Genomic DNA, 25404 nt, shown 5'->3' with positions numbered 1-25404 from the left:
TAACATACACATAGAAAGCAAAGAAAGAAAAAAAGCAATAATTTTCAAAGCACAGTTCAACAAGCAGCTACGGAATGGGTGCCAGAGTTTGTCATGGGTTACCATTCCCTCATCTCAGATTTTTCCTTCTCTCTGCTCCAAAACATTGGAGGCTTTATCAGAGTCATAATAATGATATCATACAGTACTGTCTTTTTGTGCTAGACTTATTTCACTCAGCACTGAGTAAACTTAAGTTTCATCCACGTTGTCATGTTTGGGAACTCATTTTGTCTAACTGCTTAATAATATTCCATCATATGTATACACCACATTTTGTTTATTCACTCATCTGTTGAGGCTCTGTTTCCATCTATTAGCAATTGTAAATAGTGCTTCTATGAACGTTGGTGAAAACAGCATTGTACTGGCACAAAGATAGAAAGATTGACCAGTGGAATAGAATCAAGAGTGCAAAGATTGACCATCAAATTTATGGACATTTGATCTTCAATAAGGCCCCCAAATCCAAAAGACTGGGACAGAATAGTCTTTTCAATAAATAGGCATAGGAGAACGGGAGTTCAATAGCCAAAAGAATGAAAGAGGACTCCTATCTTACACCCTATACAAAAATTAATTCAAAATGGATTAAAGACCTAAATGTAAGAGCTCGTACCATAAAAACTTCTAGAAGAAAATGTAGGGACACATCTTCAAGATCTAGTAATAAGAGGTAGATTCTTAAACTTTACACCTAAAGCACAAGCAGAAAAAGTAGACAAATTGGAACTTCTTAAAATTAAGAGTTTCTGTGTCTCAAAGGGCTTTGTTAAAAAGGTGAAGAGGCAGCCAACTCAAGGGAGAAAATATTTGGAAATCACATATCAGATAAAGGTTTGTTATTCTGTGTAGATACAGAAATTATACAGCTCAACAACAAAAGAAAAAGCAAAACAATTATAAAATGGGCAGAAGAAATGAATAGACACTTCTCTGAAGAGCAAATACAGGTGACTAAAAAGCACAGGAATCCTTGCTCATCTTCATTGGCAGAGGGCTGGCAAATTTTGAAATTTTGGAAATATTTTCTCATGTCCTTTCCCCCTATACTGTTTAAGGGTCCAGGGTTCTTAAATTTAAGCTTCCCTCTCCTCCCAAATGAGAGCTTCACAAAACCCATTTATCTCAAATTGTTAATGATCCAATACATTACCTTCAATAGGAATATATGCATTATGAAGAAAAGCTGGAATGTGGTCACCACTTAACATAGAGGGACAGCCCAGTGGAGGAGTACCAGACAGGGCCTGTGATGTGTAGATTGGAAAGATAATTTTGAATGGGCTATGAAGGAGTGCCTCCCAGGCCTTTGGGAGATAACACAGGGGTGAGCTGCCCATCTTTTGGAATTTTCCAGTTATTGAAGCAATACTGGGATATAGTCTCCACCTTCTGTGAGGCTCTGATATAATTACAGGAGATCACATTCTATGATAGCTAGATACTAGAACACAGGAAAATGACTGGCATGTAATATTGAACACAGTGTCACTGAAATATGTGACATCATTATAAAATAATTAAATATTAAATCAGAATGTAACAGCAGAGCGATTGCATCCTAACCAGGGTATCCTTCCAAAGTAATTGTAGACCATCCACATGAGTACCAAGGAGGTTGTTCAGTTTTGGAAACACTTTGGGAGTTGTTTTTAAAGTCTGGTGTACATTTTTTTAAGCTTTGCAGTTGTAGTTCCTTTTTGACATTTGCCACATTTTATCTCAACAGGTGGCGGTAAATAAAGCGGGAAACCATTCAGGATATTTTGGGATGAATATACAGTGTGGTTATAAAGAAATAAGACTTCTTTTATTTGGCTTATACCTGGGTCTAAAGGCAATACCAAAAGGGAAGAGCAAAGAAAAAAAGTTTACAGATTGGTGGAAAGGAACAGGCGTGCCCAGGAGGCAGTGGAAGGGCATATACAGTGAAGGTGGGATTGAAAGTGTGGTGGATAATCTAGAAATCTCTCTCTTGGTTCTCACTGCCCAGGTGAATTTTCATTCCATGGAATGGGAGTTAATGACCTTCACTGCCAACAAAAATGACAAGGTGAAGAAAAGCAGTGAACACATCAAGACCAGGATCAAGGTTCCTGTGCAGGACCAGGTCCTGCTTCTGGGTGCCAAGGTCTTAAAACCCCCAAGAAGGTTCTCATCTTATGGAATCAACAAGGAGAAGACCATCCACCTCCCCCTGAAGGTAGTGAAGCCCAGGGACGAGGAGGGGCCCGAGTTTCTAGTCAGGTGATGAGGGGCAGAGGCACCTTCTCCAGGTACAAAGGTCCAGCTCAGTGGCCCAGGTGAAAGAGATGATCGAGACCAAGACCACTGTCAGCGCTGAGACCAGACTGTTACTTGAAATGGAAAAAGCCTGGAAGATGGGAAGACCATGGCAGATTTTGACATCAGAAGGGGGAGTTAACTCTTTCTGGCTTTCCTCTGCATTGGAGGGTGTTCACGCTGGGGATGGAGCGATTTCAGGAGAAAAAGTGCTCATTTCCTTTTAGCTCTCACTCACAATCATGTCCTTTATTGGTTTGCCAAAATGAATAAGGAGATAAATATAAAAGTAAGATTTGGGTGGGATGTAAAGGAAGACAGAAGAATACCATTCCAACTTTATTATTCTCAGATTTTAACGTAATTGAGAGGCAGGATAGTGTATAAGATGCTAACAAAAATAGAAAATGAATTAATGAGGCTGATGAGAGACAGCATTCAAAGCCAGCTTACAGTTTAGTTTTCTCTGGGTTCCCTCTGATTCATTATTCCCTTTTCTATCTGTCAGTTTTAGGATGGGGTCCCTGCTTTTCTAATTTCTATGTTTTCCACTTACATTTGACTTGATGCTTCATGTATATCACTCAGTAATTATTGAATTGAATTGAATTTCTGCAGAGAACAGAGAAATCAATTATTATGAAGTAAATTACTCTGACTTGATTACAATCTAATTCATAAAAAAATTCAGAATTAAATTAAACTGTCTTCTTATTTAAGACTGTTTAATATTAAGTGAAATCTGGCACCACACCCCTGCCTACTCTGTATGTCCAACAATAGTTAAAATTGTTTTTATTACTGGAGATGGCAGTAGACATGGCAGCTCTTTTCCATGGGAATCTAGAGAGTCTGTGCCTCTCATGGGAAGTCTTCGGGATCAGATATGTTTCAGGAGGAAATGGACTTTCTGAAAGGTCGGGACTGTGGGCCAGTCTCTGTCTTGCTTGCCTTAGGGTGTGGCAGGTCTTCCCTAGGTGAGCTATCAGTCTGGGTGAAGGGGTAAAGGGTTGACATTTGGCCTGGCCCCAGCACTCTGCCCAAGTTCTGCTGAAGGACACGTTTTCTTTCTACTTTCTTCTCCTCTTGGAAACTTGAATCACCTCCTCCATCTTACTCCATCTATTTACTCCTCTGCCTCAGGGCCCCCTCTCTCTGGTCTTGCTGCTCATCACTTGCATCCTCTCTAACAACATGAGGCATGCTTCTTCCTCACCAGCTCTAGTTACTTCTCTTTTTTAAAACTTGCTCAAGAACCACTTCCTACAGGTGAGTTTCCCAATGTAACCCCACTCAGCACAACTCATCACACTTAGGCATGTTCCTCGCCACTCTCCTGGGTTAGATGTCCTGTGGTGGGCACTGGTCACCTGGCCAGGAGCGTGTTATGTTTCCGTTTGGAGTGTTTATCCAAGAAGAGACACCACAGCTCCTTTTTTCTGGATGAAGTATCATGCAGGGTAAGGTCTACGATTTCACTGTCAAGCTGAGAGACCCCTGAGAGCAGAATCTGGGAGAGCGCTAATAAAGGTTAACATCATGTCACACATCATCTCACCTACATACGGAGTCTTGACGGTTGGTCACTGTGTCTCCTGAGGATGCGGAGATCTCCCTCAAATCACAGCTTGGGAGAAAAGCCCGAGGGCCATTTTCCCTCCCTAAACCTGTATGTAGAGAGGATATACAGATTTTCCCTCACGAATCTGAACACTTACTGAAGATGGGAAGGGTTAATTACCCCCTTTAACCTTGGGCTCCCTGGGGACAAATCTTGCAGATTTTCATTCAGAAATGAGCAGCATGAAGGGAAACTGACTGACTCTCCAACAGCATTTTCATTCGTGGGTCCTGGGCTGACAGTTTCCTCCTTCACCTCCCCACTCACCGTCCTGCCTGCCTTCTCCCCAGGTTCCCCAGGAATCTCCTCGCTGCCCCCTTCACCTCCTTATTCCTCAGGGTATAGATAAGTGGGTTGAGGGCGGGTGTGACCACGGTGTAGAAGAGCGAGAGGAACTTGCCCCGCCTTTGATTGTAGCTGTGCGTGGGTTGCAGGTAGGTGTAGATGGCCGAGCCACAGAATAGGCAGACGGCGGTCAGGTGGGACCCACACGTGCCCATTACTTTCCTCCGGCCTCCACGGCCCTTCATACCACACACAGCGCGGGCCACGGCGCCGTAGGAGGCCAGGATGACAGCCGACGGCAGCAGTAGGATGACCACGCGTGCGGCAAACATCTGGTGTTCAGTGGAGTCTTGGCCGCTGCCGCCGCAGACCAGCTTGAGCAGCGCGGGCAGCTCGCAGAAGAAGTGGTCCAGTTGGTAGGGCGCGCACAGAGGCCGCGCGGCCAAGAGCGACGTTTGCACCGCAGAGTTGGCGATGCCGCCCAACCAAGAGACGCCGGCCAGCACGCGGCAGAGGCGGGGCGAGGCGAGCCCGGCGTAGCGCAGCGGGCGGCACACCGCAGCGGCGCGGTCCAGCGCCATCACGGCCAGGAGGACACTCTCGGATGAGCCCAGCGCCAGCGACACGCACAGCTGCGCCATGCAGCCTGCCCGAGTCAGCCGGCGCGCCCGGCCCAGCAAGTTAGCCAACAACGGCGGCACCACACTCGCGGTGAAGCCGGCGTCCACCAGGGCCAGGTGGCAGAGGAAGTAGTACATGGGCGTGTGCAGGCGCGGGTCGCGCACCGCCAGCAGCACCAGCGCCGAGTTCCCCGCCAGGGTTAGCAGGTAGCAGAGGAGGACAAGGGCGAAGAGGACTGGCTGCAGGGAGGGCCAGTTAGAGAATCCCAGCAGGAAGAAGTACTCCTCTGTGCTCTGGTTGGCCTAAAGGAGGAAAACTCCCAGAATGTTTGGAAAGACTAAATCTGAAAGGATGTTACTCTGACAAACAAATGAAAATCCGTGCTGTGGGGGTGGGATGGGGAAAGGGATTGGCTCATATATGTCTGTATATGTAATCTCATTTACAGACCTGAACACTTATTAGGGAGAGAGTCACATATTTCACATATTTTCTATACTTTGATTTATATATTTATAAGATACTATGCAGAAGATAGAACCTTTATTTTATGGAGGAATAAATTGAGGCCCAGAAAAGCTAAGTAAATTGTCTTAAGATCGTAGCTAGTCAGTGAATGCTTGGGACTTGTACTCGGGTCTGCCTGGTTTCCAAATTCTGGTTGTATTCCAAGGGGCCAGAGAAGAAATCCAGTCTACCCACATGACCATTGTTCAGGTATTTGTCGACAGATTTCACTGTGAGCCTCCCTCTCCCTTCCTTGAAAATGTGTGGTGCTTAAAAATAAATATAATGCCCCAGGCTTGGACAAACCAACACTTGGTAGATCAGAACGTTCACCTGTCTTATTTCAGATGCTCTACTTCTATTAATGCACCCCATCACACTTCTGCCTACTGATGGCTAATCTGTAATGAATAGAGACAGCTTCCATGCCCATGTCCCTCCTGCCCTAAATCTTGATTAATGCTCTTGATTAAAATAGATTAGCACGTGCATTTCGGCCTTTAAATCAAGCTTAGCTGTTAGAGGAAAAGAAACTAGACTAGAAGTCATGAGACCTGAGTTCTGGGTAGCATAACTGCCATTTCCCATTTATCTGATATGCGGAAGTCACTTCATTGCCTTCTGTCTCAGTGTTTTCGTGTGCACAAAAAACTAGATGTCTTCAAAGTTTCCTGCCCTATCCCCCTGGCTGTAAAGTCAATAAATATTCCTCAAAAGAAAAAAAAAAGGGGGTGTCACAGAGCCTTTTAATCCTCGAGAATGATGCTGAATCACAAATCCTAACAATACAGAAACCATAATAGTTGATGTGGTGGATAAAAGTTAATAAAATATTTCTACTGCATGTTTTATGATGGGTGTCATCAATATATGGATAATAGTTCAGATATCACTTTCATTATTCTTAAGTATAATAATCTCTTAACCTTTTATTTTCAGGGGGATAAACCCCTTCTTCTCCTAACAAAATATATTTATATTGTTCTCTCATTTACCATCACTAAACTGAGGCAAGTATTCATGTGGTTAAGAACAAGTTTCTGGAGCAAACTGTCTGAGTTAAAGTCATGCAGATACCACTTCCTAGTTGAGCAGCCATAGGCATGTTACTTAACCTCTCTGTTCCCCAGTTTCCTCATCTGTCAAATGAAGCATCTAAGTGGGTTAAACAGGTAGAAACTCCTAGAACAGCACTTGAGAACACACAGTACGTATTCTATTAATGTTAACTATGATCATCCCTATTTAAAAAATGAGGAAACAGCAAATTGAATAATAGTTCTTTTAAATAGATGAGTGTAGGAGGCTAATTTGTGTTAACTTTTGTTAGTATGTTAACAAACTTGCCCAATGTCATCTAGTTTGTACATACTTAGAGGATTTGTACCCAACTCCTATTGACTCTGAGATCCTTGCTTTTTTTTTTAAAACCAATCTGACACTATTATATTTAATCCACCATGGAGGATTAAAGAACCTGCAAAGCCTGAACTTTATTTCTAAAAAAATTAACATCTTGGGGTCATATTGGAAAAGAATAAAGTACAAGAGGTAACAGTCATGCCTATTGTCCAATGGTGACTGGAGCGTTGAGTTCAGAAAAGTAAAATTCTCTAATGCCGTGATCGCCTAGACATACACGAACTCAAACCTGCAAGCCCTAAAGTTATCCCCTTCAAGCACATTAAACTCTTCTCACATGAAAAGAGGCCCACATTAATAAAATTGCACAGAAATTGCTCATATTATGTGTATGAACAAATCATCAAATATATAGCTCAGATACATACATACACATAAACATATACCCCATCATTCCCCTCAAGCATACAGAAGGCAAATCAACTGAACAAAATATCCTACAATGTGTCTCCAAACTTAATTTGGGATTCTAGAATGGGCTCCTTATAAGACCATTTTACCCTTTGGCAATGTAATGACAAACTAACCTTCATGCCTTACTCTCTGGTACTGATGTTCAGACCTTCAGTTTCCAGATGGTAAGTTCGTCTCTTGCTCCTGCTCTGGCGTCTTTGAGTTTCAAATGGTGGTGGGAAGGATTAAAGAAAGATCCAATTGCATGAATGTGTTGCTTGCTGAAAGGGATGCCTGAGAGCAGAACCAGGCACCTCAGGGAGAAGATGTGGGGTGCCATCCTGCTTGTCAGCAGAAGAACGGGTAGAAAGTCTTTGGAGGAGCAGCCATGTGAAGCATCAGTTTCAGGCAGAGGTGCTGATATGTGTTCTTGGAGTGCCTATAATAGGGAACCAAAAAGGTGAGAACTACAGAACACACAGAGTCAACACCAGCCAGTGGTGGTAGCACAAGTATACTCTCTGATTCTAAAGGGCATAGCAATTGGACACAAGGAGGAAAGGTGTTGGAAAGTAATAGTGTAAACAGGGAAATCAACTCCTCCTACTATATAGAAGAGAGGTCAGAGCTCTTGGGAATCTATGCCCCATTTTCTTAATTAGTGCTTTGCATAGAGTTGTCCAGAGAGGAGTCTCCCAGAGGAAGGTGGGAAAATCATTTTGGGATAGTGCATCTCTGCTAGTGTGTGGAGGTCAGAGGCCGCAACATTCCATTTCACTATCATTTCAAATCCTAAGTTTTAACTGGTTTGGAATTTCAAACCAGACCTTAAGCAAGCTGCATAGTTTCAGTGACTCTCAGTGCATTCGTTTGTAAAACGTAAAACCAAACCAAATCAAACAAAAAACAAATCCTAATCTGTTAGAGATGTAGATATTATGAAGTAATCCTCTGTTTGGAATGCATCTTTGGTGCTCACATCATTGACCTTTGCCCACTACCCCTCCTTGTGGCCGTCACCCCTTCCTCAGACCTTGAGCACCCCTCATTCCTTGGAGACTTTTGCTCCTGGCTCATGCTCACTCTCTCCAGTATCCATATAGATTATACTCCTATACCATTTCCTCTCAGTTCCTTCCTCACTTAGGGGTTTGGGAATTTATCACTGTCCCTACCCTCCCTCATGTTCTTGCTTCTCTCTCCAGGTTGGATTCCCCTGGTCCATGATTGTAATTACTCCCCTGCACTCACACTCAATGTTCCTGCCTTTTGTCACCTTGGTATACTCTCTTGGCTGAATCACTATCCGATTTAAATCCAACTCTAATCTCAATCTCTCCCTCTATTTGTTGAGCTAACTGTGGCTGGGAAAGACCACATTGCCATGTTGAAAGGTTTCACTCTACATCTATGACCACTAACTGTAGCGGGTGGGGAAGGTGCCATCCACTAGTCAGAGAATATTCCCTACTCCACTATCTAGCCTGTTCTTTTAGGTCATTCATTCATAAATGCTGTTTTAGGTAGTAAGCTGCTGGAATGCAATATGCCAGAAACCACTGCCCTTATTCTTCACTGTATTTTCAACACAGAAACCAGAGTAACCATTTAAAACCCAGCACGATTCAGATCATGCCACTTCTCTGCTCAAAATCTCTCTATACTTTGCCACCTCAGAATAAAAATCAACCCCTAACTAAACCTAAAAGATTCTACATCAGAGTTTCTCAGTTTCAGCTCTTGACATTTTGAGCTGGATAATTCCTTGTTTTAAGGAGTTGACTAATGTACTGTAGGTTGTGTAGCAGCATCCATGGCTTCTACCCGTTAGATGTCAGTAAAATCCCTCTCCAATTGTGACAATCAAAAACATCTCCAGACAGCACCTAATTCCTCCTTGAGGGCAGAGTCAACCCTGTTGAGGATTACAGCCCTACCTGATCTGACTCCTTGTTCCCCTCTGGCCTTCTTTCCTCCCCCTCCTGCTCATTCACTCTACTCCAGCCACACATGGCCTTCTTGCTGTTTCTAGACCATGCCAGATCTACACCTACCTCAGGCCCTTTGTTCTTGCTTTGCATTATGCATGGGATGAGATTCTCTTGGACGACTGCTTGGCTACTTCTCTCATTACCTTCAGAAAATTTATTTGAATGTCAACATCTCAGGCAGGGTTCCTTTGGCTACCCTATCTAAAATTTAAATAAATTCCCCAAACATTCGTATAACCTTCCCTGCTTATTACTTTCTTGCATGAATGCAAGCACTCCCAAAGTAGTGGTTTCATTATTTTACTTCATCACCACTTTCTGTTAAGTATGGTGCTGGAGTTATAAAGAACACAATAAAATGTCCTACATATGGGGAATTTACACTCTATTTAAAGAGACAAGTTAAATTCCTTAAAAACAAAGCAAGGTAACAATTTTTAAAGCACTAAGGGCACAAAACAATGAATATCCAAAGAACGGCTGTGAGTTCCTTGAGGATGGAGAGTGGATGGCACGTTAGGAGGAGGAAGCAAAGAAGGTTCTTCAGAGGAAGACAGGGTCATCATCTGACCATGAGGGTTACTGCTGAAGTCCAGGAGAGCCATTGTGGACAAAGATGCTGAGGTTGGAATGTGCATGGTGAATATGGCTTCTATGACAAATGGGCTAGAATTTGATCCATTCTTAACTGTGTTCGGGGACATGATAAAGAGAACTGGCAAAGCTTTGCATAATACAATAGCACACAGATACCTTCTCCATGTCCCCCTCCATTTCTTTTCCACTTCTCTCAGGATCTTTTAAGTCCTTGTTTTCCTTGAATTTAAATTAAATGTCTCTTGCCTCAATAAGTGTGATGGATGGGATTAGAAGGATGTGACTATCTTCTTCATTTCCTTTCTCTAGATAAAACTCAAAGGCCAAAGTCACCACATTCAAGGATTTCAATAATCTGGTAGCAAGTTTCCAGTTCCAACATACCTTCTCCTCAGAATGTTCTGTGTTGGTTAAATTGGGCGGCTTCTTGGGTGTTCCTACCTCCACATCGTTGCACTTGCATTTCACTTTGCCCTCCTTATCTTCTCACTCGAGCTCTACCAACCCTGGAGGCTCAGTGGAAGTGCCGCTTCTAGGAAGCCTTCCCACATCTCTTCTTACTTCCCCGTGTCCTTATAGTTGCAGCTCATACATGACCCTTTTCACACACTGCTTTCATTCTTAGTTAAAAAAATTATTTTCTGATACATCTTCATTGTGGACAACTGGGAAATATGGAGAAGTAGGGAAAAGGAAAAAAGCCTAGCTATAATCTATACAATCAAAGCTGTAAACAGTGAACTTCACTGTTTTAGTGCATTTTCTTTCTTATCCTTCTTTCTTTCAAATTTTTAACATAGCTGAATTCATTATGGAACCTGGCAAACTTATTTTTCACTGTATTTTTTGCCAACTAATATTGTAATGTAAGAATTTATATGTTCTTACTGATTTCTTACAATGAAAGATAATTTCTATTTATTGATCATATGTTAGTGATCTAGCACTGTAGAAGTCACAAGATACAAGGTCACCAAATTGTGTCAATTTATCGTAACTTACTTAATTATTGATGTCTTCTTTGATATTTAGGTTTTATTTAATTGGAAATATTTTATTTAAAAACAAACAATACACTTAGAGCCACCAAAAATGGATATCTTAGTTAGCTTACCCATTGGCATATTTAATATAGTATATAAATAATCATTATAAAGCCTGTGTTTGTACAGTAAGTTTCATAAACTGATTTAAAATTAAAGGAAATAAAAAAATCTACAGATTTCAAAGTTTTGCAAATTCTAAATATTAAACAGTAACTTAAGTACCATTTGACTCATTGTCAAAATTGTGAATAGGGTGGTGCAATGGTGACTCAATGGCAGAATTCTTGCCTGCTATGCTGGAGACCCAGGTTCGATTCCTGGTGCCTGCTCATGCAAAAACAAAAACAAAAACAAAAACAAAAACAAAAACAAACAAAAACAAAAAAAATTGTGAATGTTCTCAAAATATCAAGTTGAATATTATTACAAATATCAACTTTGCTATAAGAATGACATACGTTACTGAACATTTTCAAGTTTATGATTTCAGAAAAATGTAAAATACAAATGTTTTAATAACTAGCATTTAATAAATATAATATATAAATAGCATACTAAATAATTAGCATTTAATAATCTTGTCTTTCATGACATCATAACATTTAAAATCTATTTTTTGATAAATTGATTAATTATTATTGATGATTTTATTGTGCTGTCTTTTGGTTACAGGTTGCAGAAATCATCTACTTCTACCCTTTTAGTTTAAATTTATTTATATCCTTGTATCTAACATAAGTATCTTGTAAGCAACATATAAATAAGTCATATTTTTAAATCCATTCTGCCAATCTGTGTCTTTTAATTGGTGAGGTTAGTTGACTAACATTCAAAATTATTACTGTAAAGATAGTTATTGAGTCTACCATCTTTTCCTATAGTTTTCTTGGAACTACCAAAAATGGATCATAGTTAGCTTATCCATAAGCATATTTAAATAAAGTATCCGATAATCATTGTAAATCCTGTGTTTGTACAATGTTTCCTAAACCAATTTAAAATTAAAACAACCAAAGACAAAATTTACAAATACAGATATTAGTTTCTTAAAATCAAAATATTAAATGCTACCTGAAATGCCATTTGATTCGCTTTCAAAACTGTGAGCATCTTCAAAGTATCAAGTAGAAAATTATTACAATGATCAACTTTGCTATAGTAATAACTTATTTTACTAAACACCTTCAAGTTTTTGATTTCAGGAAAATATAAAAATATATGTTTTTAGAATTAAGATATGAAACTCCTGTTTCATGACATTTAAAATATATTTTACCTAATATTATTATAGCTACTTGTGCTTTCCTTTGGTTACAACTTGAATAGAACATCCATTTCCATCCTTTCACTTTCGATCTATCTGTATCCTTGGTTCTAAGGTAAGTCTCTAATGAGCAGTACATAGATAAATCTTATTTTTAATGCATTCTATCAATCTATGTCTTTTAATTGGTGAGTTTAGTCCATCAACATTGAAAATTATTACTGTAAAAGCAGTTCTTGAGTCTTCCACCTGAATATATAGTTTTTGTCAGATCTATATATTCTTTTCTCTCTCTCTATTTTTAGCCTTTCAGTTACCTTTGCTAATACTCTTCAATTCTGTACCCTTCTCCAGACCTTCCTGTCTGGTTTATTTTTCAGTCAACAGAGCTCCCTTTAATATTTCTTGTAGGGAAGGTCTCTTGGAAATTTCTCATAGCCATTGTTTATCTGTGAAGATCTCTCCCTCAATTTTGGCAGGGTAAGGAATTTGGCTTGGCTGGAATCCTTCTCATTGAGAATCTTAAATATATCATACCAGTGCCACCCCACCTCCATAGTGCCTGTTGAGTAGTCTAAGCTCACTTCGATAATTTCCCTTCAAAAAAAAAAAAAAGACTTTTTGCTTCTTTTCAAGATCTGACATTTTGATAAGCATATGTCTTGGAGTAAGCCTATTTGTATTTATCCTATTTGGGATTCCTTGGGCTTGTTCAATTTGGATATTTATGTCATTTATAAGGGTTTCAAAGTGTTCTCCATTATATCTTTAACTACCCTCTTATCCCTTTATTGTTCTCTTTTCCCTCTGGGACACCAATGATTCTCATACACTTCACGTTGTCTATCAGTTCTCTGAAATCGAGTTACATTATTTCCGTCATTCTTGTCATTTATTCTCTTGAACATCCAAGTTCAATTGTTCTGTCTTCTAATTTACTTATTCTTGTTTCTATTTCTTGAAGTCTACCATTGCAAGTCTGTAATATATTTTTAATTTGGTCTATACTATCTTTCACCTCTGTGATATCTGGTATTTTTCTACTTATTCTTTCAAATCTTTATGCTCCTCTGGTGTCTTCTTGATATCTTTCATATAATTATGAACAACTTTAAATAGTTGTTTCTAATTCTGTGTCACCTCAGGTAGTTTAATTTGGTAATTTGGCTGAGCTGTATCTACCCGTGTCTTCACATACTTTCTGATCTTCTACTGAAGGCATGGTATGTATGTATGTATGTATGTATGTATGTATGTATGTATGTATTTATTTATTTATTTATTTATTTATTTTAGGCATGGGCAGCCTCCGGGGATCGAACCTGAGTCTCTGGCATGGCAGGCAAGAACTCTGCCAGTGATCCACCGTTGCCCGCCCGAGACACGGCATTTTAATGTCTTAATAAGATTGCTTTGCAGATTTAATTTCATTCTCTCACCTAAGATTTTGTATCTACATGTATTAGCTTTGAAGACCCCCTTTTGGATTTGGTATGTCAATCCTTCCCCGTGGAACCAAGTCCCTAAACTGAAAGCAGGGGTGGGGGATGGGGTTTATAATAATAGTTAGGGCTTTGTTTGTGAGAGCCGGGCAGGTAACCAATTACTCAGACTTGAGTTCCCTCTTTTACCCAGCAGATGGCGGCCTTGATCCCTCTCGAACTATTAGGCCCATCTGTTACCTAGTGCAGGTGTGCTGAACTGAGTGGAAACTCAACCGACCTCCAGCCAGGGCCGCTGACCTTGGCACACGCCAAAATCTGTCAACACTAGAGATTGGGATGAGCGGCAGGTACCCCACCATAGACTTCTCCTGTGTGGCGGATGGATCCAGTGTGCCCCGAATTCCCCCCAGGATCGCCTCAGGGTGCACGGCTGGGTGTCAGCTTCATCCACTCACAGTCAATCTGGAAACGTCAGGAGGCCAGTCACAACATTCAGCTTGGCTAGTTTCCTTGGCTTCATTTCTCTTCCCGCCCAGACCTGAGTTCTTTAGACCTCTGTTGGGGAAAGGGAGAAGCACCAGGACCCAAAAAGGTCTCTATCACTGGCTGGATGTTGGACTGGCACTCTGCATGTCTCCCCCTGGTCCCTGGGAAAGGGCCCCTTTTCATTTCATTTTCATTTCAAAATGAAACCAAGCAAAACTCAGGTGCCCACAACAGTGTGTCCAAGGGCAGGGAGTAGGTGGCACTTTACCTGGACTAAGTGGACTATATGTGGAGGAAAAGAATGCCTGTTATCTTCCAAGTTCACCATGGGAACTCCCAGAGACTAAGCAGAAGGGAAAATCTTCTCAAGCCTGCTAGGGAGGTAGGTGGAGTTTTGGCTGAGCACATTCAGTCTGTTTTCTTTGTTAGTTTCTCTGGGTTTTGGCCCAGGGCCTTCCTGTTCCAGGCAGAAGAAGCTTCATGATCACTTGCACCCTGAAACATCTGTCCCACTCATTTTTCTATCATATATCTCATTGTTGCATGAAGCTGGGGTGAACTCAGCCTCTTCTATTCTGTGAACTTACTGGAAGTCAGGTTGCTGCAGATTTGAAGGTTACTGGATGTATTAGTTAGCATTTTCTAGAGAAACAGAATCAACAGGGAACACTCAAAAATATAAAATTTATAAAAGTGTCTCATGTGACCGCGGGATTGCAGAGTCCAAAATCCAAAGGGCAGGCTGTGAAGCCGATGACTCTGATGGAGGGTCTGGATGAACTCCACAGGAGAGGCTCACCAGCTGAAGCAGGAATGAAATCTGTTTCTTCTGAATCCTCCTTAAAAAGCTTCCTGTGATAAGATTAAGCATCACTCATTGCAGAAGACACTCCCTTTTGGCTGATTACAAATGGAACCAGCTGTGGATGCAGCTGACATGATCATGATCTAATTCTATGAAATGTCCTCATTACAGCAGACAGGCCAGCACTTGCCCAACCAGACAAACAGGTACCACAACTTGGCCAAGTTGACACATGTCCCTGACCATGACACTGGAGGTTTTCCCAAAACAGGCTTCAGCAAGTGAGTACAGTATGGAGACATGCTGCAAGAGATTCAAAACTGAAAAGGTGGTGTGTGGACTCCTCTTTCAGAAAATCTGTTGTAAGGGTTTTGAGGCTAGCAGTAGTCCCAAATCAAAGCATCAGCAAGGTGATGCCTTCCCCTGCAGACTGTGGAATTCTGGGCCTGGCTGAAAGTGGTCCTTGGTCCTTGGCTTTTCTGTCACATGGCAATGCACATGTTGGTGTCTTCTGCTTTCTCTTCCAGACCCCATTGATTGGCAACTTCTGGCTACTACCTGTGGCTTCTCTTTGCTTAGGTTATTTTGATTTTCTCAAAAAGTATTAAAAGTAGCTCTGTAAGAAATATCTTTATGCAGAATGATTAATCTGTATTTTTATCTTTTTGTTTAGGAAACAGTGGTGGATGTTAAATGCTTGAAATATGTCTTAGATTTGTGAAGTTGATGATGTCTCTCTTGCTCTCTCTCCCTTTCCATCTCCCTCTTCCTTGTGGCAAGGTGGAAAGAGTATATACTTTGCAGACAGGGAATCTGACTTGAATGTTGGTTAAGATGCTTCGACCTGAACAACTCATTTGACATCTGTGGTTATCAGTGTTCTCATCTGAATTCTTAGGCAGATTTGAGTATAATAACCTACCTCAATGACAGGTTGCTGTGAGAATTACAGATGACATACACAAAAACCTCTGACCATAATAGGAGATAAGTATACTATCGCTTTTTAAAAAGTTGTGCATATTTACACTTCCACCATCTGTGTATCACTTTGTCTTCCACTTTCTAGTCATCACTAGGTATTCTTATTCAAATAAAATATTTGCCTATCTGATAAGTGAAACATTAATTCCATTTTATTTTTATTACTATTTTTAAACTGCACTCTACATAGAACTTTCCTCACCAAATAGATCTAAAATCCCGTGATGTGGATCAGGGTTAGGGCTCCATCCTAGTTTATGAAATCTGCTGGAAAGCAATATATCAGAAATGGAATGGCTTTTATAAAGAGGAATTTATTAAGTTGAAAGTTTACAGTTCTAAGGCTGTGAAAATGTCCAAATTTAGGCAAAGCTCTAAAAATGTCTATTCAGGGAAAGTTAACTTGGTTCAAGAAGGCAGGTGACATTCAGAGTTGCTCTGTCAGCTGGAAAGGCACATGATGAAGTCTGCTAGCTTTTTCTCCTCATTTCATAAGTCTTCCCTGGGGGCATTTTGTTTATGCATCTCCAAAGTTCTCTGGTTATGTGGGCTCTATCGGCATCAAGATTTTCCAAAATGGTACACTCTTAAAGATCTCCAGCAAGCAACCCCACCTTGAATGGGTAGAGACACATTTCTATGGAAACAATCTATGTTAAGATTGTATGTTGTTTTATCAATAGAAATATTAAAAAATACCTAAGCTGGGTAAAATGCTACAAGAAATGAAAACTATAGGCCAATCTCCCTAGTGAACATAGATGCCAAAATTCTCAACAAAAATACTAGCAAGTCTAATCCAACAACACATTAAAGGATTATACATGATGATCATGTGGGGTTTATACCAGGAAAGCAAGGATGGTTCAACACAAACAAATCAATCAATGTAATACAGCACATCAACAAAATGAAAAGTAAAATCACATGATCATCTTGATTGATGCTAAAAGAATTTTCCACAAAATTCAACATCCTTTACTCATAAAAACACTTCAAAAGGTAGAAATCAAAGGTAATTTCCTCAATATGATAAAGGGCATATTTGAAAAACAGCCAGCATTGTACTCAATGTAGAGTGACTAAAAACTTTCCCCATAAGAACAGGAACAAGACAAGGATGCCCTCTGTCCACTATTATTCAACAGTATACTAGAAGTTCTAGCTAGAGCAATCAGACAGGAAAAGCAAATAAAAGGCATCCAAATTGGAAAGGAATAGATAATACTTTCACTATTTGCAGTTGACATGATACTATAATTGGAAAATCATGAGGTAACTATAATGTAGTTACTTGAGCAAATCAACAAATTCAGCAAGGTGTTGGGATGTAAAATTAATGTGTAAAAATCAGTCATGTTTCTATACACAAGCAATGACCTGAGGATTAAACTAAGGAAAAAATTCCACTTAAAATAGCAACTAAAAGAATCAAGTACTTAGGAATGAACTTAACTAGATATATAAAGGACTTGTACACAGAAAACTACATAACATTGCTAAATGAAATCAAAGAAGATCTAAGCAGCTAGAGAGACATTCCCTGCTAATTGAAAGGAAGGTTAAGGTTAAATACAGTTATGATGTCAAGTCTACTCAAATTGATCTACAGATTCAATGCAGTACAAATAAATATTCCAATAGTCTACTTTGAAGACTTGTAAAAACTAGTTACCAAATTTGTTTGGAAGGGAAAGAGATCTTGAATAGCTCAAAGCATACTAAAAAAGAAGAATGAAGTGGGAGGATTAACTCTTCCTGACTTTAAAACTTATTATATAGCCACAGTGGTTAAAACACTGGTACTGGCACAAAGACAGAAGTATTGACCAACAGAATTAAATAGAGAGTGCGGAAATAGGCCACCCAATCTATGGTCAACTGATCTTTTACAAGGCCCACAAATCCACTGAACAGGGACAAAATAGTCTTTTCATTAAACGGTCATGGAAGAATTGGATATCAATAGCCACAAGTATGAAGGAGAACTCTTACCTTACACCCTATACAAAAATTAACTCAAAGTGGATCAAACACTTAAACATAAGAATGAGTATCATAAAGCTCCTAGAAGAAAATGTAGGGAAATGTCTTCAAGATCCAGTAATCAGAGTTAGCTTCCTAAACTCTACAACCAAAGCACAAGCACCAAAAGAAAAAATAAATAAATGGGAACTCCTGAAAATCAAATGCTTTTGTGCCTCAAAAGACTTTGTCAAGAAGGTAAAGAGGCAGCCAACTCAATAGGATAAAATATTTTGAAATCACACATTAGCTAAATATTTGATATACCATATACATAAAGAAATCATACAACTCTAAAATGAAAGAACAAGCAACCCAATTTTAAAGTAGGCTAAAGATATGAATAGACATTTGTTTCTGAAGAACAAATACTGGTGGCTAAAATGCACATGAAGAAATTGTCATTTTCATTAGCTATAAGGGAAATTCAGATCAAGAGTACAATGAGATGTCACCTCAAATCTATTAGAATAGCTGCTATTAAAAAAAACAGGAAACTAAAAATGTTGGAGAGGCTGTGGAGAAATTGAGTCTCCTATGCTCTGTTGGTGGGAATGTATAATGGTACAGCCTCTACGGAAGACAGACTGGTGGTTACTCAGAAAGCTAAGTACTGAGTTGCTCTATGATCCAGCAATAGCCTTCCATGGCATATACCCAGAAGAGCTGAAAGCAATGACACAAATAGAGATTTGCACACCAATGTTCACAGCAGCACTATTCACAATTGCCAAAAGATGGAAACAATCCAAGTGCCCATCAATAAATGAGTGGATTAACAAAATGTAGTATATACATTCTATTCTAGCTTGAAAGCTGCTGAAATGTAACATACCAGAAATGGAATGACATTTTTTATATTTTCATTCTCTTTTTATTTATTAATTTTTTAAGTTTTTAAAAATATAATAATGAACAAACACAAACATTCTTAACATATGATCATTCCATTCTACATATATAATTAGTAATTTACAATATTGGGATAGCTTTTAAAAAGGGGAATTGATTAAGTTGAAAGTTTACATGTTCTAAGGCCATGAAAATGTCCAAACTAAAGCGATGCTATAGAAATGTCTGATCTAAGCATCCAGGACAAGGTACCTTGGTTCAAGAAGGCTGATGATGTTCAGGATTTCTCTCAACTGGAAAGGCACATAGCAATCATTATGATGTCTGTTAGCTTTCTCTCCAGGTTTCTTGTTTCCTGAAGTTTGCCCAGGGATGTTTTCTTTGTGCATCTCCAAAGGTCTCTTGCTGCATGGGCTTTTGTTGCTCTTGTGGCTGTAAAGCTTTTTCCTAAATGGTTCCCTCTTAATGGGCTCCAGCAAATGACCCCACCTTGAATGGGTGGAGACACATATCCATGGAAACTGTCTAATCAAAAGTTACAACCCACAATTGGGTGGGTCATATCTCCATGGAAACAATAAAAAAGCTCCCACCCAGCAATATTGCATGAAATTTAAAGAACTTGGATTTTCTGTGGTACACAAGAGATTCTAATCAGCACACATATGATGGAATATCATGCAGTAGTAAGATGAAATGACATCCTGAACTACATGACAAGATGGTTGAGCCTTGAGGACATAATGCTGAGTAAAATCAAGCAGACACAAAAGAATAGATGCTGTAGATTTCACTTTTATGATCATGGTAAAGTAAAATCAGAGGCTTATAGTACAGAATATAGGGGACCTAGAGATACATAGAAGCTTGAGACAGGTTAGCTAATGAGCAATAAGCAAATAGGTAGATGTGAAGGCAGTTCACTAGTGGGCCTATATGTAATATTATCATATTAAAGGTGGACATAATTGAAAGGGGCTGTATAGACTCATGTGCCCCACTGATTAACACTACAAATGTAAAGAAGTTTTTGCATGAGCTATTGTAAAGATATGAATCTTGTACAAAAGTATATTTCAGAGTATGGGGGGAAATGCTATTGCATGCTATTGGCTATGTTTAACAGGAAAACATCAACAGTCCCACAGCAACACCAGGGGTAAATAATTGAGGAAGTTTGGATTTTCTCTTTGGTGAGTGTGTGTTTATTGTCTTTTTCTTGGGAAGAATGAAATTATCTAAAATTGATGAACTGTTGGCTTTGTACATTATGCATGAGTCCCAGAAAATGGAGGTGGCTGAAAGACATACCAACTAAGAAGTAGATTGGCAAATGATAGTGTATACATATGATTGAACATTGTGCAGCTACAAAAAGAAAAAAGTTGTGAGGCATGCAGTGATGTGAATGAACCTGTGGGGCATTTGGTGAGGCAAAATAAGCCAGAAACAAAAGAGCAAATATTGCATGATCTCATTTAGAAAATACTTATAAGAAAACTGGGGTCTATATTGTAAGATCTTATAGCAGTCACATTTAGTCCAGAGTGGCAATAGTTATTTCTGGGTTTTGAGGGACTGTTTATACATGTATAAGCTGGTATTATGAGATAAGAACGAAGCCAATTGGAAAGTCCCCTTGGGGAGATGGGGAGAAAGGGGGAAAATGCAACTTTCCCATTTGGAGAATTCCTGATATCCTTGCAAGCAATGGGGACAGCCAAATCAATAGACTGGGCCCTTGATCTTGGGGTTTGTTCCTATGAATCTTATCCCCACAAAGGATAGGCTAAGCCTACTTAAAATTTGACCTAAGAGTCATCCCCATAAAAACTCTTTTGTTGCTCAAATGTGGCCTCTCTCTCTCTCTCTCTCAACCAACATGGCCAGCAAACTCATCGCCCCCTCCTTCTCTTCATGAGACATGGACTCAGGGGTGTAAGCCTTCCTGGAAATTGAGACAGAAATCCTAGAATGAGCTGGGACTCAGCATCAAGGGATTGAGGAAACCATCCTGACCAAAAGGGGGAAGAGAGAAATGAGGCAAAATAAGGTGTCAGTGGCTGAGAGATTTCAAACAGAGTCAAGAGGTTATCCTGGAGGTTATTTTTACTCATTATACAGATATCCCTTTTTTCAGTTTATGGTGTATTTTAATAGCTAAAGGGAAGTACCTGAAAGTGTAGAGCTGTTCTCCAGTAGCCTTGTTTCTGGAAGATGGTTGCATAAAGATATAATGATTAGAATGTGACTGTATGATTGTGAAGACCTTGTGTCTGATGTTCCCTTTATCTAGGGTATGGACAGATGAGTAAAAAAATGAATAAAAACTAAACAAATAACAGGGGGAACAAAGGTTGAAATATATTGGGTAGATGGAAATACTAGTGGTTAATGAGAGGGAGAGGTAAGGGGTATGGTATATATGAGTTCTTTTTCTGAAGTGAGGCAAATGCTCTAAAAATGATTATGCTGGTTTGAAAGGATGTATGCCCCCTAGAAAAGCCATGTTTAAATCTAAATCCCATTTCATAAGGGCAGAATAACCCCTATTCAATACTGGATGTAATTAGATCATCTCCCCGGAGATGTAACCCAATCAAGAGTGGTTGTTAAGCTGGATTAGGGGAGATGTATTTCCACCCATTTGGGTGGGTCTTGATTGGTTTTCTGAAGTCCTATAAAAGAGGAAGCATTTTGGAGAATGAGAGATTCAGAGACAGCAGAGAATGCTGTAGCACCATGAGGCAGAGTCCACCTGCCAGCAACATTTGGAGATGAAGAAGGAAAATGCCTCCTGGGGAGCTTCACGAACAGGAAGGCAGGAGAGAAAGCTATCAGGTGACACTATGTTTACAATGTGCCCTTCCAGTTGAGAGAGAAACCCTGACCATGTTTGCCGTGTGCCTTCTCACTTGAGAGAGGAACCCTGAGCTTCATTAGCCTTCTTGAATCAAGGTATCTTTTCCTGGATGCTTGTGATTGGACAATTCTATAGACTTGTTTAATTGGGACCTTTTCTCAGCCCTAGAACTGTACACAAGCAACTTATAAAATTCCCCTTTTTAAAAGCCATTCCATTTCTGGTATATTGCATTCTGGCAGCTAGCAAACTAGAACAATGATCATAGTGATGAATATACTACTATATGATGATACTGTGAACTGTTGATTGTACATCATGTATGGAATGCTTGTATGTTAAGAATATTTGTGTTTGTATGTTGTTTTATCAATTAAAAAACTTATAAAGTGAATGAAGCCAATTGGTTTGGGGTTAAGGTAATTCAGAATACAAAGGTAAAGAAGGCATTGCATGCGTTTTTGAACTTCATCTACTCTTTGAGACCAAAGGAAGAAATTTTATCATGTCTAGAACCTAGGTTTTCTGTAGCACATAATCTAACTCAACTTGTATGTATAGATCATTTAAACTATCCACACACAAGGAGCCCAGAATAAGAATGAAAGCCTTTAATCCAGTATAGCTTAATGTAATGCCTGTATACATACTAAAGTATATTATGCAGATAATCAAAAGTATTAGCAAAGTCCCTTGAGGGCTGGAGAAGTATCTACATGGAAACAACCTAATCAAAATTTACTACCCACAGTTGGGTGGGTTACATCTCCATGAAAACTATAAAATGATCCCACCTGGTAATATTGAATGAGGATTTAAGGGGCAGGGCTTTTCTATTGAGTACATAATAGCTTCATATTGGCCAGCCACATTATTTTTATTATTTTTTTTAACTTTTTTATTGTATAATATAACATATATACAAAGAAAGGAAATAAAAAAGCAATAGGTTTCAGAGTACTCTGCAACAAGTAGTTACAGGACAGATCGCAGAGTTTGTCACGGACTACCATACAATACTCTATGAATTTTTCTTCTAGCTGCTCCAGAATATAGGAGACTAGAAAGCTTAAATATTTTTTTATCATCACAGTAGATTTTATTCCTTCTTTTTTTGTGTGAAAAATAACATATACAAAAAAGCAATAAATTTCAAAGCACAGCACCACAATTAGTTGTAGAACATATTTCAGTATTTAACATGGGTTACAATTCCACAACTTTAGGTTTTTGCTTCTAGCTACTCTAAGATACCAGAGGCTAAAAGAGATATCAATTTAATGATTCAACATTCATATTCATTTGTTAAGTCCTATCTTCAATATACAACTCTATTGTCACCTTTGATCTTTCCATCCCTTTCTTTAAGGGAGTTTGGGCTATGGCCATTCTAACTTTTTCATATTGGGAGGGTCTGTCACTAATATGGGGTAGAGACATGGAAATATCTGATGTTCTGGAGAGTCTGGGCCCTTTAGATTTCAGGACTTATCTGGACCACGGACTCATCTGGAGGTTATAAGTTTCTGGAAAGTTACTCTAGTTCATGGAACCCTTGTAGAATCTTATATATTGTCCTAGGTGTTCTTTAGGATTGGGTTGGATTGTCCTGGTAGGGGTTTGGCAGGTTATGATAGGTAGCAAGGTTTAACTGAAGCTTGCATAAGAGCAACCTACAGAGTAGCCTCTAGACTCCATTTGAACTCTCCCTGCCACTGATACTTTTTTTTAGTTACAGTTCTTTTCTCCCTTTTGGTTAGGGTGGAATTGTTGACTCCATGGTGCCAGGACCAGATTCATCCCTGGGAGTCATCTCTCACATTGCCAGGGAGGCCTTCACCCCTGTATGTCATGTCCTACATAGGGGGAAGTGCAATGATTTCACTTGCAGAGTTGGGCTTAGAGAGACTGAGGCCACATCTGAGCAACAAAAGAGCACCTCCAGAAGTAACTCTTAGGCACACCTATAGGTAGTCTAATCTTCTCCACTACCTACATAAGCTTCACAAGAGTAAGACTCAGGATCGAGGGCATGGCCTATTGATTTGGTTGTGCCTAAAGTTTGACACAGTATCAGGGGATTCCCTGGTGGTAAGGTTTAATAGTTCAATATTTTTTCTCCCATTCCTCAAGGGACTTTGCCTATACTTTTTGATTATCTGCTTAGTATACTCTAGGATGTGTTCAGGCATTAAAATAATCTAAACAGGATTAAAGGCCCTCATTCTTATTCTGGGCTCCTTGTGTTTCAATTGTTCAAATGAGCTATACAGGTGGGTTGAGTTAGATTATGTGCTATAGAAAATTTCAGTTCCAGACCAAATAAATCTTTCTTCCTTTGGTCTCAAAGATTGTGTGTGTTTCTAAAATATAGACGCTTTCTCCCTTACTCCTATTGTCTGAGTTACTTTATCCCCAACCTGATCAGCTTCATTCTTATCTCTCAATATCAGGTTATATATATATATATATATATAAAACCTGATATTGAGACTCTAGAAATCCAGAAATAATAATCACCACTCTGGACTTAATGCATCTTCTATAAAAGCTTACAATCAAGGCCCCTGTTTTCTTATGAGCATCTTCTAAAGAAGACTGTACCATTGTTTTTTGTTTCTGGCTTATTTTGCCTCACCGAATGTTCCACATGATCATTTACATCATTGTATGCCTCATGACTTTGTTCCTTTTTGTGGAAGCATAAACATAAACATACATCATCATTCGCCAATCTACTTCTCAGTCAGTGCATCCTTCAGACACCTGTCTTCATCAGGCATTAGGTATAGTTGCCCAAAGTCCACAGTCCATCAACATTTTCAATTTTAGATAATTTCATTGTTCCCAAGAGAAAGAAGACCAATAAATACACCTTCACCAAATAGGAAATCTAAAACCCCTCTTAACCCTTGTCCCTCCCTCATTATTTACCTCTGCTGTTGGGGAGAAAGTAAGGGTTTTTGTTTGTTTATGTTTTTGGCATGTATGGGCTCCAGGAATCAAACCCAGGACTCCTGCATGTCAGGTGAGAATTCTACTACTGAGCTGCCCTTGCACTACACAGCTACATTATTTTAATGTTTTTGTAATTGGTAGCAGAGTCTAATCTTTACTGAAATCACCACTTACAGAAGAAAGTGCTAAGCTTCAGGATGGTTAAGTAATTTGTAAGAAAGTAGGATGCAAGGACTAGTCTTAATCTCAGAAAGGCCTGATTTCTGCAAAGTGGGTATTGGTTACTGGCCCAAGTACTATCCTGCAGCCTATGATTGCATTAGCTATTTTGATTACTTTATTTGCTAGACATTTTTCACAAGGTACCATTAGACCCAAGCACCTAATTCAGTGACTGTCCTGAATTACATTTTGTTTTGCTGGGTTGGCCTCTGACTTTAGCTGTTTTTGGATCTTCTTGCTTTCAAATTATATTATAGGATATTTTATTAATCTGTTCCAGTTTTTTGGTATGTAAAATATTAGTGGATGGTGCATTTTGGGAGTGGGGATAGTGCAGGATGGTGATAGCTAATTGATTTTAATTTTTTAATCATCAACTTTTCATGGCCACTGGCTGACAATCAGTGATGAGCATTCAAACTCATTCTTGTTGGTACATAAACTTGTAGACTGTTCTGCACTATTCCAACTGCAGGATAAACAAAAGATACATAACCCATCCCACTCTATCTATCTAATCATTATCACCGAGCTATTTGAATAGGCAAGACCCAAAACTAAAAATTAAAAAAGCAACCCAATAAGATGGGACAAAGTATACAATCAGTGAGTCTCCCCCCCACTCCTGTTCCTTAGTTAACCCAGTTTCCTTTCCCAGAGGTGATATCTCCTCCTCAAGATACTGTGTACAT

General features: G+C 39.4%; 1 protein-coding gene and 2 pseudogenes across 2 annotated transcripts in view; 1 reads left to right on the top strand and 2 right to left on the bottom strand.

Moving 5' to 3' along the window:
- The first annotated feature begins 1813 nt into the window (after nt 1-1813).
- LOC143683185 (ubiquitin D pseudogene) lies at nt 1814-2689 on the top strand (annotated as a pseudogene).
- A 479-nt stretch (nt 2690-3168) lies between these two features.
- On the bottom strand, nt 3169-7420 carry OR2I1 (olfactory receptor family 2 subfamily I member 1). The gene is made up of 2 exons (XM_077161166.1): nt 7309-7420; nt 3169-5154 (listed from the first exon to the last, which is right to left on the bottom strand). The coding sequence occupies exons 1-2, from the start codon at nt 7312-7314 to the stop codon at nt 4210-4212; spliced, it is 951 nt and encodes a 316-aa protein (XP_077017281.1). The 5' UTR covers nt 7315-7420; the 3' UTR covers nt 3169-4209.
- The window catches only part of LOC143683184 (putative olfactory receptor 2I1 pseudogene), a 49937-nt pseudogene continuing 31418 nt past the window's right edge, over nt 6886-25404 (bottom strand). Inside the window, exon 3 of the transcript XR_013175416.1 lies at nt 6886-7613. The product of XR_013175416.1 is annotated as a putative olfactory receptor 2I1 pseudogene (transcript). The remainder of the gene's footprint in view (nt 7614-25404) is intronic.

The sequence above is a fragment of the Tamandua tetradactyla genome, chromosome 5 (genome assembly GCF_023851605.1).
Source record: "Tamandua tetradactyla isolate mTamTet1 chromosome 5, mTamTet1.pri, whole genome shotgun sequence".
In the NCBI taxonomy this organism is placed as follows: Eukaryota; Metazoa; Chordata; class Mammalia; order Pilosa; family Myrmecophagidae; genus Tamandua; species Tamandua tetradactyla.
The sequence above is the reverse complement of the archived record's forward strand: the minus strand, read 5'-3'. Positions and strand labels throughout refer to the sequence as shown.